At 44.3% G+C, this 19,626-nt stretch overlaps 1 protein-coding gene across 10 annotated transcripts in view; it reads left to right on the top strand.

The window, feature by feature from the left end:
- EPHA5 (EPH receptor A5) overlaps window positions 1-19,626 on the top strand; it is a 218,596-nt gene that overhangs the window by 99,023 nt on the left and 99,947 nt on the right. For all 10 annotated transcript variants that reach the window (XM_086747310.1, XM_086747306.1, XM_086747313.1 and 7 more), the window contains exon 4: window positions 17,798-17,953. In XM_086747310.1, coding sequence (XP_086603436.1) covers window positions 17,798-17,953 — 156 coding nt within the window. The remainder of the gene's footprint in view (window positions 1-17,797; window positions 17,954-19,626) is intronic.

Genomic DNA, 19,626 nt, shown 5'->3' with positions numbered 1-19,626 from the left:
AGTTCCTAGCATAAGCAGTTACAGTTCCTAGCATAAGAAGTTATCAGCGTATTGTTTTCCTTTTGTGAGAGTCTTACCAACCCAACTAAGCTGGAGACACTGCCAAGCAGGAGGATGATTATCAGTGGGGTCAGAGCAGAGAAGGCAGCACCTTCAGGGTGTCCCCTGTTCTTCATAGAGTGTGCTCTGTGTCCTTTCTCTCTCCCTCCGCCCTGAGCCACCTCTGTTTATCCCCTCAGCAGATTCAGTGGAAGAGTACTGACCAGGTGTTGATGCACGCGCGGCCAGCACATGCAGCAAGGCCGGCCAAGTACGTGCCCTGCTGGCTAACAGCAGTTCCTGGATAGCAACAACATACTGCTCAATGACAACCCTCCTAGCTCCCCTCTCTGAGATAACAGCCCTCCTAGCTCCAAGGTCACATTCTTGCAGCTGTGTGCAGCTTGTGGTTTTCCACAGTGGCCCTACATGGGCCATTACTGAAATCCCTCACACGTGCCACCACGTGGTCCATAGTTGGGACACTGTGGTATTCCACAACCGCACTCTTAAGCTTGTAATTTCCCGCAGTGGCCCTACATGGGCCATCACTGAAATCCCTCACACAGAGGGACGTAAAGCGGAAAAAGCACAAAACTTGATGGGATAACATAGGGTACCTCCCCAGTTAACAACCTTGTAACAGGAACTCCATGGGCCCAGTAAGTGTGCCCAAAAATATTGCATGCTATTTTGAGATTATATTACCTTTTTTATCCAGCATGGACAAAATTCATGTTCTCTGGTCTGGACTGAGATTTATAGCAGTGCAGGATATGAGTACTTTTCAGATTTCAGGACTGTGGTAATAGGAGACTTCCATGCATCCCACTTGCTGCTAGAAGGCTGACAACAAGCGCTTATGCCTGTATGTGTATTAGCAAGGGCTATTAATTTCTTCTGGATGCAAAACTACAATTAGTGTCCCTTGGCTGTTTCTTAACTGAAAATGGTTTTTTAAATATGTAAGAATCGGAATTATAAATTTTTTTTTTGATACCTGGCTCCTTTCCTGAGCCTATCATTCACATAATTGTTTGTTATTAGGCACAGTGGGCAGGAGGTTAATTGTAATTGTGCAGTCACCTGGACTGTTGTGTGATTTGAAGCAGAGTTTCTCTGCTGTGTCAGGTCCAACAATATATTATTCGAAAGCCTTAGTGCCAAGTTGCTCTTTAAATCTGCCAGGGAACTGAGGAAGAAGTGATTTAAGCCTTCTATTTAGTGCTCTCTTCTTGCTGTTTGCTTCAGGCCACTTTACTAGCGATAGCCGAATGTGAGCAGACTTAAAATACAGAATTTTAAAATAAAATAAAATAAAAAGTAGCAACCAAGAAGGTGGAATCCTTCATCTTGGTAACTTAATACCATGTGTCTTTGTTAACAACTCTAATCACTAATTATTCTAAACTATTCAATTTCCCTCCAGGAAATCCAGATTTCAGCATTAAAGGCTAACGATAAGGAATGAAAGCCTTGTGTGAATTCCCCACAGGTTTTAATAAGCTGCAGAGAAAACCCAAGGTGGTTTGTTTTTTTTTTTTTTTGCGTCATGAATTACAGTGATAGAGGAGTCAGCAATTTACCTACATCAGGGGAGATTACTGGGTTTGGGGCCATAATTGTGAGCACTTTATGGCTTCAGTAATACGTATTTTCTACCTCAGTGGAGCAGCAAGGGAAGTAGGGCACTACTAGCTCTGCTTGGCTGAGGTCTCCTTTCATCACTTCACACTAGAGATGATGTCTAGGAATACTGTGAAGGTGCACAGCTGATTGGAGATGTCTGTCTTGGATGGTTTTTGACAGACTTTTTTCCAGCCTTCCCTTTTTTGGGATGGCTGATCATTCACAGACCTACTTAGGTGCTGGGACCAGATTTGGTGGCTTTAGCACTGTCTGATCCAGCTCTCAGGCTTGTGGTTTGGTAGTGTTTCCAGGCAGAGCCGTAGGTTGCTTGATCTGCATATGTGATAGTGGTACATACTCTCCCATAGCCATGGGATGGCTGGCTCTCTTGTCCATTGATGCATTTGAACAGCACCCGTGTGAGCTGAGGAGTGACTGGGTGCAAAATAAGGGTTGCATGTATTTTAGACCAAGTGTTTTGGACCATGAAAATTGTATTTGGACCATGAAAAAGGAGAGGGCAAGAAGAAGATGCCTCTCTGCAGCCTGATGTAGCTGTGGTGTGAGCAGGTGTCATGCATCTTGAAGAAGGTGAAGACAAGCTCTCCCCTGGTCGTGCTGCCTGTAGGCAGCACTGCTGTGGAGGCCCTGTAGTGACTTTGGCATGTGCTGAAAGGTAAAGACCTGGTTGAACCATAAAGACCTATTTAATACCTTTGTTCTGGATTTTAACTCCAGTTATATGTTCACTTTTGTGTTTAAACCTCTCTTGAAGACTGTCTTGCAGAGATGGAGGAATCGCCCTTCATTGTGTTCGTCAGCCAGTTACCATAAATCTCAACTCTGATTACTGTCTTGTTTGAATGTTATGTTCATTTTCTATTGTTTCATTTTTTTTAGCTAATTCCTACTGTATTTCATTGTAACCTGTCTACGTGCTTCTGGTCCAAAGTTCTTTGCAGTGAGACACAAGCTGAGTCTAAATTTGGGGCTTCATTTGCAAGAGCATGTTCCTACACTATCCCTGGAAGAGACTGCTTCTGCTTCTCACCTTCTGCTTCTTTCCTCAGGCTGGAAAAAGGAAACCTTGGAAAGCAAAACATCCTGTTCAGATTTCTTCTTAAATCTAATTTCTCAGGAGCAAAGGAGAACTTTCTTTTTTTCCTCTCTCCTTTTAAAGAAGAAATAATACCAGCCAAAAGCCTTCCTCTGGGTGTGTGTACAGTGATGCTGATGCCTTCTCCAACTCTGGCTTTTTGTCTTCTTTCTCCTCTGCCTTCTATTTATATTATTCTTGGCCACCTTTCTTGAAGGAGCTATTGATTAAAGCATGCAAACTGCCTCAGATTCTGCATATCAAGCTGCTCTTTTTTTTCAAGTTGCTTGGTATGTGAAGAGCATCCATTTTTACACTGCAGTGCAGCTTTACCCAGATACCTGGTGTCTACCTGGTCTCTCCAGCTGTCTCCTTTCCTTCCTACCCCCGCACCCTCCCTTTACCTTCCCATCTTGATAAATGGACATCTTGTCAAGTCCTGTTTGCACAGACTCACAGCTATAGAGGTCTTGGAGAAAAAGCCAGATCCCTACACATACACCCTAACAAACAGAAACAAAATGTCAAGGCACAAGTGAAATATATTGCTGTGCTTCCCTGTCAGATTTTGCTAGTATCAACTGGATACATTGACAGAGGAACACCTGCAGCAAGTTAACTTATTTTTATTAGCACTTGTTTCACATATTTATATTTAGTTATGAATATAGGGACTGCTGGGAAGAAAGCTTTCAATTATTTCCTGGTAGGATGAAATGTCCCCAGTTCTTCATATTGAAAGACAGTCGGGGCAGTGAAAACACTTGCAAGTAGCACAGTAATTAAGAAAGAAAGAAAAAATAATTTCACAGTCTGTTGTTAAATTAGCAATTCTTCAGAATGTTTGGAGCTCCTGGCAGAATTAATATGCACTCTGAAGCCTTGGGCAGCCTTGGTGCATATCGTTTTCCCAGCAGCTGTAAGAACAAAATGCAGGAATGAGGAGAGGTCCTCGATTGCAAGGGATACATTGGGATTATCTGTCTAGTAATCATTAAGCAGCCTTATTCATTAACAACCAAGAAAGATTTGGGTTTGGATTGCATCCCTTGTTCTTTCAAGGCAAAAGTAGCTTAAACAGTGGCTGGAAAATGATGTGTTAAGTAACACAGAGGAAACAAAAGAAGCAGGAAGTAGGGAGAAGAAAGCACACAATAAAAGTGCAATAAATTTCCCTTGTATTGAAAGGGAATATTTTATAGCCGCTTTCTGCAAATTGAATGAATCTGCATAAATAATGTAGCAACACATTAAATTGCAACTATTTCTTTTTAAATTTGGCTGGATGACAAGAGAATTTCTGTGCGGAGTAATGAACCTTGTATTTTTGCCTCTTGCACACCTTAGGAAAAAAAAACCAACAAATTGTGAATGGTATTTAGGATAAGTGCCAGAGCCTCAGAAGTTCCTAGCTGCTTTCTAGTGCATCTGAAAATAAACCAGCATCCAGAAGTGCATCCGTATGGAATGGATGCTGGACATTGAGGAGGCCAAGAGATGACAGGGAAGAAAATATTACCAGTCCCTTCTTGAGACAGGAAAATCTCATTTGGTCCTCAGTACAAAGTGTAGCACTTCAAATAAAAGAATAAATACTAGGCTTTTTACATTTACCTTCTGCTGATTGAGCTGTTGATGTTTGCAACTTCAGACTTTCTTCTCAAAAAGGCCAGAAACCTCTTCTCTCTCTCTTTTCTCCCCTTTTTTCTTCTTGTTCTTTTTTTTTTTTTTTTTTTTTTTTTTTAATAAGACTAATTCTTCAAATTCTTCTGCAGTCTCTACATTTCAGGGCTGCTGAGAGGACAAGCACCATCCTCCCATGTCACCCTCACCCACTGGGTGTCACGGGATAGATGCTTATTTCTTTGGATGTAGCTGGGGTGCCAGCCAAGCTACACCTAAGCAACAATCTCACCTTATAATAGTTTGAGAATTAAGTCTCCATAAATCAAGCTTTGGCAGCTCAAAACCTTAAATAAAAATCCTATGAGAATGGCCAGCATCACTGCTGCAAAGTGTGCTTCAGGCTACTGCTTTATGGTATGGGTAAATGGATTTGGTGGGAAGGAGGTTGTGGTGAGGCTTCACGTAGCAAGAGGGAAGGAAGACAGTGTTTGCTTTGCTTTACTTTTTGCTTCACGTCTGAATTTCTGGAGCAGTTGCATGTGTGTCAAAGCCAATTTTGAGGCAAGAATAAAGCCCGTGAGAAGAGGCAGTGGATAGGGTTGCTAGCAGGACATCATCCTCCCAAGAGCAGGATGCTTTTTTCTTAGAAAAGTACTGTTTATAGTCTGATAAAGAAAATATCTTCCTGGCATGCAACTGCATTTTTTTTTCCTCTGGGGTTTTGGTGTTTTTCTGTCTGGTCTGCAGTTACAGCAGTTCTAGCTAGTTCATGGCAAGGATGGTCCAACTCCAGCATCCAAAAGCCACGAGACCACCTGCCCAAGTAGTACTGAGATTGGCTCCAAAATCAGGAAGTTTAAAGTGTCAAGTTGCATTGATTTAACTTGAGTTCGAGTTTGTTTGTTCACATGCAGCAATGGGCGATATCATACTGAAATAAAATCTCTTGTTGTTGCAGGGCTGCAGAATTGGAGCTCAAAGTAAACATCTTAGTATTTTCAGGCCAACATGGGAAGAGCCAGCAATGCCTCAGATTGCCCTCATTCCTAACAAGGAGCTTTTTGGTCCAGTTACTTGGCAGGGCAGATGAACTGTGAAGTGTTGCAGTGTTCATCTGACCCAAAGGAATAGTTTAACCAACTTAACAAATAATTTCAGTGTTTTGATGTTTAATTAACTGAAATCATGAAGGACTGTGTCTGCATGTGACAGGATAAATGCTTGGTGTTTCTGCACGTTGTTGTTTGTGTGGAGCTTGTTTAGCTTTCCTCATTAAATTTCTCAGGGTTTCAATACTTACTGTGTCCTTCTTGCACACACCCTTGGATGTGTTGCCTCCTAACCAAAGCCAAAGCATCTCATGGTATGCGTATCAGGGCAGAATTTAGCTCAGTGAGATCTGCATCTGTAACTCCAACGAGTGTTCTCCAGTGCAAAAAAAAAAAACAAACCCATGAGCTTCTGTGAAAGGGGACATAGAATCATAGAATGGTTAGGGTTGGAAGGGACCTTCAAAAGTCATCTAGTCCAACCCCTCTGCAAGGAGCAGGGACATCCCCAACTAGATCAGGTTGCTCAGAGCCTCATCCAGCCTGGCCTTGAACGTTTCCAGAGATGGGGCCTCCACCACCTTTCTGGGCAACCTGTTCCAGTGTTCTATAACTCGCATCGTAAAAAATTTTTTCCTAATTTCTAATCTAAATCTACCCCCTTCTATTTTAAAACCATTACCTCTCGTCCTATCGCAACAGGCCCTACTAAACAGCCTTTCCCCATCTTTCTTGTAGGCCCCCTTGAGGTACTGGAAGACCGCTATCAGGTCTCCCTGGAGCCTCCTCTTCTCCAGGCTGAACAGCCCCAACTCTCTCAGCCTGTCCTCATAAGAGAGGTGCTCCAGCCCTTTTATCACCTTTGTGGCCCTCCTCTGGACCCTCTCCAACTGGTCCATGTCCTTCTTGTGTTGGGGGCTCCAGAACTGGACACAATACTCCAGGTGGGGTCTCACCAGGGCAGAGTAGAGGGGGAGAATCACCTCCCTCGACCTGCTGGCCCCGCTTCTCTTGATGCAGCCCAGGATGCAGCTGGCCTTCTGGGCCGCAAGGGCGCATTGCCTGCTCATGTTAAGCTTCTCATCCACCAGCACTCCCAAGTCCTTCTCCTCAGGGCTGCTCTCAATCCATTCCCCGCCCAGCCTGTATTTGTGCCTGGGATTGCCATGACCCAGGTGCAGGACCTTGCACTTGGCCTGGTTGAACTTCATGAGGTTGGCACGGGCCCACCTCTCCAGCCTGTCAAGGTCCCTCTGGATGGCATCCCTCCCTTCCAGCGTGTCGACGGCACCACACAACTTGGTGTCGTCGGCGAACTTGCTGAGGGTGCACTCTATCCCACTGTCCATATCGCCGACAAAGATGTTGAACAGGGCCGGGCCCAGCACGGACCCCTGAGGGACGCCACTGGTGACCAGTCTCCACATGGACATTTAGCCGTTGACCACCACTCTCTGAGTGCGGCCATCCAGCCAACTCCTTATCCACCGAGTGGTCCGTCCATCAAACCCATGTCTCTCTAGTTTAGAGAGAAGGATGTCATGGGGGACAGTGTCAAAAGCTTTGCACAAGTCCAGGTAGATGATGTCAGTTGCTCGTCCCTTGTCCACCGATGCCGTCACCCCGTCACAGAAGGCCACCAAATTGGTCAGGCACGATCTGCCCTTGGTGAAGCCATGTTGGCTGTCACCAACCACCTCCTTGTTCTCCATGTGCCTTAGCATGGTTTCCAGGAGAATCTGCTCCATGACCTTGCCAGGCACAGAGGTGAGGCTGACCGGCCTGTAGTTACCCGGGTCTTCCTTATTCCCCTTTTTAAAAATTGGGGTTATGTTCCCTCTCTTCCAGTCATCGGGGACCTCACCAGACCGCCACGACTTCTCAAATACGATAGCCAGTGGCTTGGCAACTTCATCCGCCAGTTCCCTCAGGACCCGCGGATGGATCTCATCAGGACCCATGGACTTGTGCACCTTCAGGTTCCTCAGGTGATCCCGAACTTGCTCTTCGAGTACAGTGAGCAGTTCTTCATTCTCGCAGTCCCTGCTTGCACCTTCTACAGCTTGGGTGGTGGGACGAGAACTCTTGTCGGTGAAGACTGAGGCAAAAAAGTCATTGAGAACCTCAGCCTTCTCCATGTCCTGGGTAACCAGGACACCAGTTCCCTTCTGGAGGGGGCCTACATTTTCCCTGGACTTTCTTTTGTCCCCTACGTACCTATAAAAGCTCTTCCTGTTACATTTTATATCCCTGGCCAGATTCAGTTCTGCCAGGGCTTTGGCCTTCCTTACCTTATCCCTGGCCACTCGCGCAGCCTCTTTGTAGTCCTCCCAGGCTACCTGTCCCCACTTCCACCCTCTTTAGGCTTCCTTTTTCACTTTCAGTTGGTCCAGGAGCTCCTTGCTCATCCACGCCGGCCTCCTGGCCTTTTTGCCCGACTTGTTTTTCATCAGGATGCATCTCTGCTGAGCTTGGAGGAGGTGCTCCTTGAATATGGACATGACGGAAGGGAGATGTTCCTCATGAGATACATCCGTGTTTCCTTCTGTTCACCTCTAAGCCGCCTGCTCGCTGCAGAATTGGCTATCATCGCCTTTATCTTAAATTTGGAAAAAAAAAAAAACCAAACACTTCCCTGAAGTCATTTTTATGTGCACACTTAGTCCAGGTAACTCTGGATAAATGCTTACTATCTTTTTTTTTTTTTTGTCAGAAGGACTGTAAAAGATCCATCTCTGTCACCCTCTGATTAAATTTGAATAGATGTGTCTGGAGTGACATATGTTCAGCCATAAATTACAGAGGAACAATTTTAAAATAAATTGTCTGCAGCCAGTCCTACCAAATCTACCTTCCAAAACAGATGATTGTAAAGCTAGAAGCAAACAAGCTCTCAAACACTTAAGGCAAGATTTGAAAGGATCCTTTGTGTAGGTGCAAGCATCACTGTAGGTTCGTGCGATGCTGCCTATTTTGGACCAAAATAATCAATGGAAGAAAGGCTGGGTTTATACCACCTAGTAATCTTGTCCAAGTTGTGCAAGGTAGAGCCAACCAGGAGGAAATATTTTAAGCATCTTTACTTCTCTTTACTGCCTGCATAGGTACAGTCTATTAATTCAGGCTAAAACTTTGTAATGTTGGTGGAGTAAACACATATGACATAAATCTTCAAAATGAATACTCCCCTCATGTCGTATTTCTTAACCACAATGGATTGCAATTGTCCAAATCACAGCTTAATTAGAAAATCATAGAATGGTTAGGGTTGGAAGGGACCTTCAAAGGTCATCTAGTCCAACCCCCCTGCAAGGAGCACGGACATCTCCAACTAGATCAGGTTGCTCAGAGCCTCATACAACCTGACATTGAATGTTTCCGGGATGGGGCATCTAACACCTCTCTGGGCAACCTGTTCCAGTGTTCTACCAACCTCATTGTAAAAATTTTTTTCCTAATATCTAATCTAAATCTACTTCCCTCTATTTTCAAACTGTTATCCCTTGTCCTATCACAACAGGCCCTACTGAAGAGTCTCTCCCTGTCTTTCCTGTAGGCCCCCTTGAGGTACTAGAAGGCCACTATAAGGTCTCCCTGGAGCCTCCTCTTCTCCAGACTGAACAGCCCCAACTCTCTCAGCCTGTCCTCATAGGAGAGGTGCTCCAGCCCTCTTATCATCTTCATGGCCCTCCTCTGGACCCTCTCCAACTGGTCCATGTCCTTCTTATGTTGGGGGCTCCAGAACTGGACACAGTACTCCAGGTGGGGTCTCACCAGGACAGAGTAGAGGGGCAGAATCACCTCCTTTGACCTGCCAGCCACGCTCCTCTTGATGCAGCCCAGGATGCGGTTGGCCTTCTGGGCTGCAAGGGCACATTGCCTGCTCGTGTTAAACTTCTCATCCACCAGCACTCCCAAGTCCTTCTCCTCAGGGCTGCTCTCAATCCATTCTCCACCCAGCCTATATTTGTGCCTGAGATTGTCACGTGCAGGACTTTGCACTTGACCTTGTTGAACTTCACGAGGTTTGCAGGGGCCCACCTCTCCAGCCTGTCAAGGTCCCTCTGGATGGCATCCCTCCCTTCCAGCGTGTCAATGGCACCACACAGCTTGGTGTCGTCGGCAAACTTGCTGAGGGTGCACTCTATCCCACTGTCCATGTCACCGACAAAGATGTTGAACAGGGCCGGGCTCAACATGAACCCCTGAGGAACACCACTTGTCACGGGTCTCCACTTGGACATTGAACCGTTTACCACCACTCTCTGAGTGTGGCTATCCAGCCAATTCCTTTTCCACCGAGTGATCCGTCCATCAAACCCATGTCTCTCTAGTTTAGAGAGAAGGATGTCATGCGGGACAGTGTCAAAAGCTGTGCACAAGTCCAGGTAGATGATGTCCATTGCTCGTCCCTTGTCCACTGATGCTGTCACCCTGTCATAGAAGGCCACCAAATTGGTCAGGCACAGTCTGCCCTTGGTGAAGCCATGTTGACTGTGACCAGTCACCTCCTTGCTTTCCGTGTGCCTTAGCATGGTTTCCAGGAGAATCTGCTCCATGACCTTGCCAGGCATAGAGGTGAGGCTGACTGGCCTGTTGTTGCCCGGGTCCTCCTTGTTTTCTTTTTTAAAAATGGGGATTATGTTCCCCCTCTCCCAGTCATCTTTGCTGGCTGGGCTGAAGAACCCTATGGCAGATTGAACCAGAAGACTAAAACCCTTCTATTGCAGTATTGTGCCAGCAAACATGCAGCTTTGAAGAACCTTATTTTCCAGGTCTTTGCCTTACTGTCCATAATACATGTACACGGACAAACATAGGGGGATTTTGGCTGCATCATTTTCAAGTTTGATCCTGTCCCCTTTTGCCGTTAGGGATGATGCTTGTTATTGCTATTCAGTCAATGCCACTATTGAATCTGAGGGAGTTCTGCAGCTTGTCCGTCAATTCTCCCCTCACTTAGTGCACAATGCAGCTTGAATGTTTTAGTTACCGCTCGTGTAACAAAAGATAACCCAGGGTGCATGTCTTTGCGTGCCGAAACCCCCAAAAGAGACTCTTGTGCTTCTTGAATTACACGTGGAGCCAGGTGTCTCAAGTTATGTTTATGAGCATGCAGAAACAAATGTGTCTGCTGCCTTTCTGTATCTTAAATCGTATTTTTCCCTTAGGTGTAGCATTGTAAATCACCACTTCCTCTGTTTAAGGGAGTAAAATTATTTCCATTTGTCTTCATTAAAAAAAAAGAGACAGTAATTTAAGCATAATTAACGCAAATCTTTGTCCTGCACCTTGGAGAACAAAGAAAAGATGCACAGGTAAATTTTTTTTTACAGAGATAAAGATTTTATGGCTACAATAGGCGGAGAACCTATAGCAGTAGGATGCAGACTGCCTTTTTTTATTGTAAGCCAGATAGTTGGGGCTCAGCGAGACCAACCTGGATCCAGAGAGTGAGGAGGACTGCAGGTGCTACCTGGGCTGAGAGCTGAAGGAGCTCTTGTACACACTGGCAAGAGCATGCAGCTGCTGGTCACAGAAATTTTGAGTTTGCTAGGAAATGACACTTCATCCCAAGCAGTGTTTTCTCTAGAAATGTACTCGTTTCTCTCAGGGTTTTCTTTGGACAGGAAAGTTTGGAAAAAAAAACCCGCAAAACCAAAGCACGCCCAGCTAGCCCTGCTGCCGATGCAGCCGGTGGGAGTACAGTTGTGCAGTGCTGAGTGCTTTTGAAAAACCTTCTATTTCCCTTAAGAGCATTTGTTTTCCATTGATTGCTTTCCTTCTGTGAAATCAAACCCAGATTACAGCATGGACTTCTATATATGCCAGGATAAATCTCCTTCCCCTCTCCTCCATCACACTGCTGAGAGTTTAGGCTTAACTCAGGGTTTGCCTCATTGACTGCTTCAAAATCTTCTTTAGAGCAAAGTCAAGATATGCAGAAATATAGCCATGAAGATCTTAGTGTAATCGCGACCATTTTAAAATACATTGTGTTCTAGGTATTTTTGTGCCTTGCACATGTAGCTGACTTGGGAATTTGATTAATTTTTCGGAGTGATGTCATGTGATGAAGTTTTGTATTGTTTAGAAGAAACACATAAGTGTCATAAGTGGCAGTTAATTCTTAGTTTTCCAGCAACTACGGTGATGTCATAAATTGCCATGTGACAATTTACTGAATCACGTGGTAGAAAAAGTGATATTTCAAAGGGAGGAACTGAAAGTACTAATTTATTTATATTCTAGTTTTCAAGGTTGTTGAAAATCAGCTAGAGCTGATTTCAATGTGGAGCAGAGATAATTCAGCCTGAATTACTGTGGGGTTGGACAGCATCAAAAGACACAATGTTTTCTTAAAACAAACAAAAAGCTTAAAAGAGTATTTCCCACTTGAGATGCATGAATCAGTTTACATCCAAGGCAAGGGAATGAGTCTCTTTTTTTCAAGGTGCAAAGCCTTCAGATGCCCCACTTATCCAGCAAGCTCCAGGTACTTGTTTAAAAGTACCTTTAGCAGGTCTTGGGCTGCAATGTTGGATGCTGGAGTTGCCTAAGGATGCTGGCAAGTCCACTGGATTCAGGCAAACCGGCAGCTTTGAACGACAGTGTTTTATTAGTGGATATTTATTTAATTCCCTTCAAATCCCTAACACATGCTGTAGGAAGCGACATAGCAGTATTGCAGATAGAGAGACCAACCCTAAAGGCATTTTACACATTTTTCTATAGCTTTATAGCTTTGGCAGCAATTTCGGTGTTGGCCTGCAGTTCAAGGACAGCTGTTAGGGAGGGCAGGATTACCTGTTGGGAGCCTGCTTGTAAATTCTATGGGAGGATGCTCGATGGGTTGCATGGAGATCATCTGTTTATATGGGTTTGAAGACATGAGGACTGTCTGCAGTGGTTTTTGTTTTGGTTTGGTTTGGGTTTTTTTGTAAGTAAAAGTGCATGTCAGGAGCACAAGCTGAGGCTTGGAGCGGCTCAGCAGTTTAATTGATTCCACATTATAAAGACCGTACCTCGCTAAACCCTTTTTTAGGTTTTGGACACACCTAAGAGGCAGCAGCCCCCTCTTCTCAGTGCAAACACTTCAGGGCATGAGAGCTACGGAGACTAGAACAGGGGCTGGTTTATTTGTAGCTTGGTTTTGCTCAAATCCTTCAACTCTCAAGGCATGTTCCCTGTGCCAGGGCAATGTTCTAATGAAGGCAGATAAGCTTCAGAGCTCCTCTCTTTCCTGCTGAACACACAACACGTCCTGCTTGTGTTTCAGCTGACAGCTGGCTTGGTGTGGATTATGGGACAGACGTCCATGGGGCAGAGTTTTACACTTCAGTTGCTTCTAAAAGCCGTGGTAATTGGAGCTGCGTGTCCCTGCCCAAAGAAGTTTGCAGTCTGAAAAGGTAAATGGGACTAAAGGATGGGAAGGAGAAGTAAAGGGGGTTTGGAGTTTGGGGAGGAAACCTCAGTTTCAGACAGATAACCTGTACTTCATCTAGGGTAGCCATCCTTATCCTTATTAATTTTTGTTAGATTTTGTCCTTTAGCTTTATTTATGGATTAATGGCACTGCCTTATGAGTTGTACTTGTGGTTTCTGATTACTGTGGAGACTAATTTGGTGCTCCACAAGGAAGACAATGTAATTCCTGTTTAAGCTTTCTTTTCTGGGATATTTGAAAGGTTGCTTTGCTGATCCTAAGCACTTAAGTACTGTGAGCTTATCCTCCCAAGCATTGTGAGAGTGTGAAAGGAGTGATAGGTTGGACTTTTTTCGTATCTCCTGGGGTTTCAAGGCTCATAGGGTCATGTTTCTTGGCTTTTCTCTCTCCAGGGACAAAACTGAAATTCCCACTAATATTAATCAGGTGGTTTTACTGACATGGCCACATACGTGCCTGTAGATGCGGAGAACCGCAGAGGTGGCCATTGCTTCCAGCACTTGTTGTATGCATTTGGTGTGCAGTGAAGGCAAGGGGCAGCCGGAAAGGAGAGGAGCCCTGCCTGTTGGATGCAGCCTTCAGATGAAGCTCAGGGATAGTTACAGGGATGCAGCTGCGAATCATTTGATGTTAAGGCTTGCAGAAAATAATCTGTCAAGTAGTCCCAGCTGTTTGATGTTATTGGCTTGCTCTGCCTGCTCTCTCCGTGCCTCCTCCACCCCAGCTACTCACTGACTCTAGTACTGATATGGCACATAAACTTCAGCATTTGAAGAGACTGGTTTTCATTGTAAGAGGGACAGTGATTCCTCCTCCATCCACCTGCATTCGAACAGCCAGTTTCTATCAGCACGGCTCTTGTTGGGCTCCCATCTGCAAGGTACAAAGCCAATTTCTAATCTGATTGCTGCCAGTTTAAGGGATCAGCCCACACCATTGCTGTCTCAAGAGGCTTTTGCTGCCATCCTTTATTGCAGCCATCTCTCTTTGGCCTGTCCTGAAGCGTACAAGCAAAAGGCTGCACAGACATTAATGTTCTATGCCCACAATATTTTGTGGTTGCTATTAAAAATAAAAAGAGTGAAATTAACTTGCTAATAATGGGTCTGCTACTAACAGAAACACACCCCGCTTGTATGTAACACCAGCAGGTTGCTTATGATGCATTTTTTTTTTCCTAGCAACCAATTTCATTTAAAGACTATTTTCACACATCAGTGGCTGTTAATCAGTTAAGAAGTTATCAGTTTTAATATTCGGAAGAAAGAAGTGGGTCGCATCAACAGCCTAAAACTTGATTTCATTTCTTTTCAACTGGCTTGCAGCAGATTGTGAGGAGTCTTTGGCTTGTCTTAGTTCTCCTCCTTTTCGCATCCCTTTGAAAAGAGAGATAGCACCATCACGTGAGTAACCATACTGTGCTGGTTCTATGTATTCTTTCAGGAGCTGTTGAATTAGGAATAATGAGAAATATATAAGATGACTAAAATAAGATTTAATTAGAAATTAAACCCCAGGCACCCATGTAATTTTAAATAAATTCACGTATACTTAATGTAAGTATTGTAAGGTTGACTGTCAGAAGAGGAAAGGTAAGATAAAGATCAAAACCTAAGGTATGTGCAAGGTGAGGTGCAGGCTGTTTGTGGCCCTGCTCTTCTCTGAATCCAATTTCCAAAATATCTGAGACATTGCTACCAGTGGCAGAAAAATGGTGTGGTACCAGCCCCTGCTTTTGGCTGTTGAGCTCACCCAAGACTCTGCTCATCCGGCTACTGTGATACATGCTCTGCAGTGTGGAGGCGTAGGATGTTCCTGGGTAACCTTTCACCTAACAGCATCCATTTCATCACAGCATCCTTGTTTATTAGAGGCTTGCTACTTGAACCACCTCACTGGCTGTCCTCTCCTTTGTGTCATGCACAAAGCAAACATAGGAAAGGATAGAGAGAAGATGCTAGTTACACTTGAAACACCCATGTAGTTATGGCTGCTACTGCTCCTAAGCATGGTAGTAAAAGTGTGGTTTCCATCAGGAGTAGTCCCCAAACTGCTGATCACGAGAGGCTGGAAGGCTGTGCTGGAGGAACGCTGCAAATAGCCCTCTGTCCTCCCCAAAGCATCTACTGCAGGAGTGTCAACTCAGCACATCATCACTCACTCTGGTAATTCTTGCATTTATTTTTGTTTTCTGTCCTCCCTTTTTTTTTATATATCCCATCTCCCATGCCTGAATTCTTCCTTTCTAACCAATACAAGACTATTTCACTTAGATACGACAGCACACTGCTCTGCTGGCTGTTCGTTATAAGGACTCATGTCAAAATCTTCAGTGTAATTTAATGCTCTTGAATGTGCCTCCTTATACCTTTTAGATAGAGGAGGGACTTGCCTCACCCATGGGAGCCTGCAGATTATACAAAAATTCATCCAGTTCAGTTTCATTTCACATCCCTCATTAAAACATGGGTTATTTGTGTTGTACATCTGTTGTCTCCATACTTATTCATGAAAACCAAACATTCCTTTTGAGCTGAGCTATGTATCATACCATCGTTAAAAAGCTGCACCTCGCTGAAAATTTGTAAAGAAAAACTGACTTATTTTGCATTTGCTGCTTTGCATAAAATAGAATCACTGTAAACTCTTGTGTTGTAATGATTTTCTGTCTGTGTTGATGGGACATAATGAGATAAATTCAAGTCCTTTTTTGAAGGCTAATTACATTGAGTGCACACTAGACTTCAGCTGCCCTTGTTATATGTTGCTCATTTCTGTGCTTTCATTTCCCCGTCTCTATTGTCTTGTGTGTGCAAGTGAGTTTGATTTGCCTTTGAAATACAAATTGTAGGCTAGAGAGGAGCCATTTGGTGGTCTCCTTTCCCAGAAATCTGTATAGAGAATGTATTACAAATCCTTGCTGTAGGTAGGGCAGCATTTGAAAGTGGCTGTGAAGTAAACAAAATAACTCTGTGCTGGAAACTGGGGAACATGCCATAAAGCATAAGAGCAGTCCGAGGCAAGTCCGCTAACAGCCAGCAAGAATAAATTCAGTCCTAGGTATGTTCACTGATCCTGGTGTGTGGGCACAAAACATATGAACTGCATCCTGCAGAGCTCACAGCCTAGGTATGGAGCACTAGTTGGATAATGAGCAATTTTGGAAATTGACTTTTTAAAACCTGTAAATCCCTCTAGTCCCACTAGTTGTTCTCTACCTGTTTTATGGGAAGAAATGGGAGCTGGGGGAAGGTGTGGGGAGGGTGCGTGGTTTGGGGAGGTGAGCAGGGATGCTGGAGATGAGCATTCCCTAGAGTAGGATGGAGAGCCTGCATATGCATGATGGAGAACTGGCAGCCCGTGGTGGACTTGGGAACTGCTTCAGGGTTGCATGGTGCTTGCTGTGAGAGCCTTGTGGTCTGGAAAAGACTGGAGGTGGGGCCTGGGGGAGGTCTTTTGGAGGCTTTTGGATCACATCCCTTTTGATGCATGAGTGATCTTCTTTGGCAAAGACTTCTTGGTGAAGAAGCTAGTGATGTAAAAGGGAAGATATCGAAAGAATTTCTCTGGTACTATGGGAAGCAGAGCCAGCTTTAGAAGCAGTTGTCCTAGTTGGTCAATCAAAGGAAAAGGGATTCTTAGTAAAAATCTACACCATATCTACAGTGAAGATGAATTCTGTCATCACTGGCTGAATTTTAGCACATGACCTTCATGCTGTGATTGTTTGGAATGTTCCTGGTGGGATAATATTAATGCTTTTGCTATGAGCTCATTTTCTTTCTAAGCTAATTACTGGGGAAGTATGAATGCAGATCGAAAGGCTCTGGGATTTACAGGTAACTTCTGTAACTCTGATAAGCAGACCCATGCGTCATTGCCATACTGGGCAGAGTTATTTTAGAGCAAATCTGAATGAAAAATAAGTAGTAGCACTTCGGAGCTGCTTTACCATGTCTCTGTGTTTTTCAATACAAACAGAAAATCAAGTTTTCCTCATTTTGCTAACAGTGGGTTTGTATTTCTACATCTAATGGCACAACTACAGGGCCAGCTGTTTCTTTTTTCCTTAAGCTGAGGTGGATACATGCAAACCTATGGCTGTCACTGCTCCTAGCTAAGTGTGCACCTGCAGGTGAAGTTCAGAGTGCTTTGCTTATGTGAAAGAGCACTTGTTTCAGGAGGCTGGAAACAAGGTATTACTATATTACTTCAAATTATTTAAAAAAAAAAAAGAAAACAATGCCAAGCTACCCTTAGCCATATATTATGTTGGTGAGAACAAAAATAACTCTCATATCAAGTCTTTGTGCCTCATCATGGATATATATTGGAGCTGGAAGGAATATCTTGTATGGTGAGCATGCCTGGTTCAGGCTATACCCAGAGCACTTCAAAATTCGTTACAGGTTTGCAGGGGAAAAGACCCGAGGGAAGTAGCCTTATCACAATGTCATAAAGCTGTCGATCTTGAGATGCCCTGCACCACTATGTTGCTATTTGTTTGCCAAGTCATTGATTTCTGGGTGTAGAACATCTTAAAGGAAAACAATGAGATATATTTTGCCTGTTTTTCTAAGACTGAATATTTTGTAACATAATAATATTTTGTAAAGCAGAGTCCAAAAGATGTTACCTCTAATGCATTCAACAAGGAAAATAAATACCTAGGAAAGGCAGATGCTAGGGGAAAAAAAGAAAATCAACAGCTTCTCATTCTCTTTTCTTGCTGATATTTACGTATCACTGTCTGTTAGTGGCATAGACTGTTTTGAAATATGCAAACCAAATAGCTCATGCATGTTTGTCTGTTTTCTAGCTGAAGATATGTTTTTTGCTTTTTTTTTTAAGAAAATATGAAGAGACTAATTTTATGATGGAGAGCTCAGTCTGTGGTTCTTCTTTTCACAGTATGCAGACCTGGGTTCTTCAAAGCTTCAGCCCACAGTCCATCCTGCAGCAAATGTCCCCCTCACAGCTATACGCTTGATGAAGCATCCACATCTTGCCTGTGTGAAGAACACTATTTTAGGAAGGAATCAGACCCACCTACAATGGCCTGTACAAGTAAGCATGTGCTTGTAGGGTTGTTTTTAATCCTTTTGAATTGTTCCTGTACTGTGACTAGACATTATGATCCTAATTAATGTGCTTTTACAGGCTTTGGGCTGGAGTCTGAACTAGCCTTGACACACTTGTAATGTCACTGGCTTTGTCCACTGTATCCCTGGTTACACAAGAACAAACTTTTTGAAGCATTTTGCTTCAAAAGCTGGCATTAAACCCAGGAAGCGTTTTTGTAACAAACGGATGCTCCATCTCTCTCTGTCTGCTTGTGGGAAGACTCGGCAAGTAGCATGGCGTTCAGACATCCGCATCACTGCATGCGTGGCTGCTGGTTTGGGGCGTGCACACGAAGGAAAAAATTGGTAGCGCTTGCCAGTGATAGACATGGATAGAGTCTATATGGTCCTGCTTAGTGTCATCTCTTATTTCGTTTTCGGTAAACAAGCAGCGAGAGAGCCCTGCCTTTCCAAGCCTCCTGGAGATGGTTGTTCTTCAGGATAGCCTCAAAACTCAGCAGTGGAAACTGCTTCTCCAAACCTGCAGCACAAACATAGAGCTTATCCCCTTAGTTTAGGGGGAGGGTAGTATAACAAGCAAATTGGGGTATTGGGAGTCCAAGGTGGGGATGGTGGAATCAGAATTACTGATTTTGCCCTTTTCCTGCCGTCTGTGAGCTATCCTGTTAGCTGTACCCTGAAAGTTTCTTGCTCAGTTTTTGTTTCTGATACTTAGGGCCACAATTTGCATGCCCCTGCTAGTCCCACTGAGTGTTGCACAGTGAGTCAGCTCAGGTTTTTGCTGAGCCGGATCTGTCATGCTCTGATTGTGATTTTTGCAGTACAAAAGTGGTTAGAAAAGACCGAAGAGAAGCTGTACTGGGGCAGGAGCAGGCAGAGCTTCCAAGGAACTTAAACAATGGGGAAAAAAGTAGATTTATGAGTCCATGCACATTCAGAGGCATTTGACAGTGGTACAAGAAGACTTCCATAGTGTTTCCTTGCATCATGCAGGCATGGTAGTGGCTTTTGTGCCTTCATCCCAGTGAATACAGATGTCCTTCCTAGCTTCCCAAGTTTGCATTTCAAAAAGAGAAAGGAAAAAGTCTGTTCCTGTTGGAGAGATGCTCTCACAAAGGAAATTGCTCTTGGCAGGTCTCTGCTTGCCTTCAGGAGGCACTCAGAGCAGAACTGGGGCCCTTGAACTCTGCTTTTCACCAGCCAAAGGAGCATGAAGCGCGTGGCTCTTGGAAGACGTGCTACAGGGAAGGAGAAGACAGCCTTAGGCAGTATGACAGTAGCTGATGCTGTAGGATCAAAGTGGTCTGGGGGGGGGTGAGTCATCCAAGCACTTCTCAGTTTATTAAATAGATATGCTGGTGTCTTTTGGAATGGTACCTAGGGTGGGTTACAGCATGGAAAACTTTGATACCAGGGCTTCTTGATGTCCATTTTGCCCCTTGGCCTGACTTAAAAAACACAGATAAATGAGAGATGGTGAGGTCCAGCTTGGTATTGGGAAAGGGGAAGGGACAGGAGTACTCTGAGCTCTGGAAATGCACATAAAATTGGTTTTTCTGTGCAGGCAGAACCAAAGCCAGGGACTGATACAGAGTTATGTCACGCTGCTGGTGTCCACAGTGCCACCATCAGTGATGTTGCTGTCTGTCCCTTCTC

This window comes from Chlamydotis macqueenii, chromosome 4, assembly GCF_036417535.1.
Source record: "Chlamydotis macqueenii isolate bChlMac1 chromosome 4, bChlMac1.mat, whole genome shotgun sequence".
NCBI lineage: Eukaryota > Metazoa > Chordata > Aves > Otidiformes > Otididae > Chlamydotis > Chlamydotis macqueenii.
Note: the sequence above shows the minus strand (reverse complement) of the source record. Positions and strands in the feature narration are given on the sequence as shown.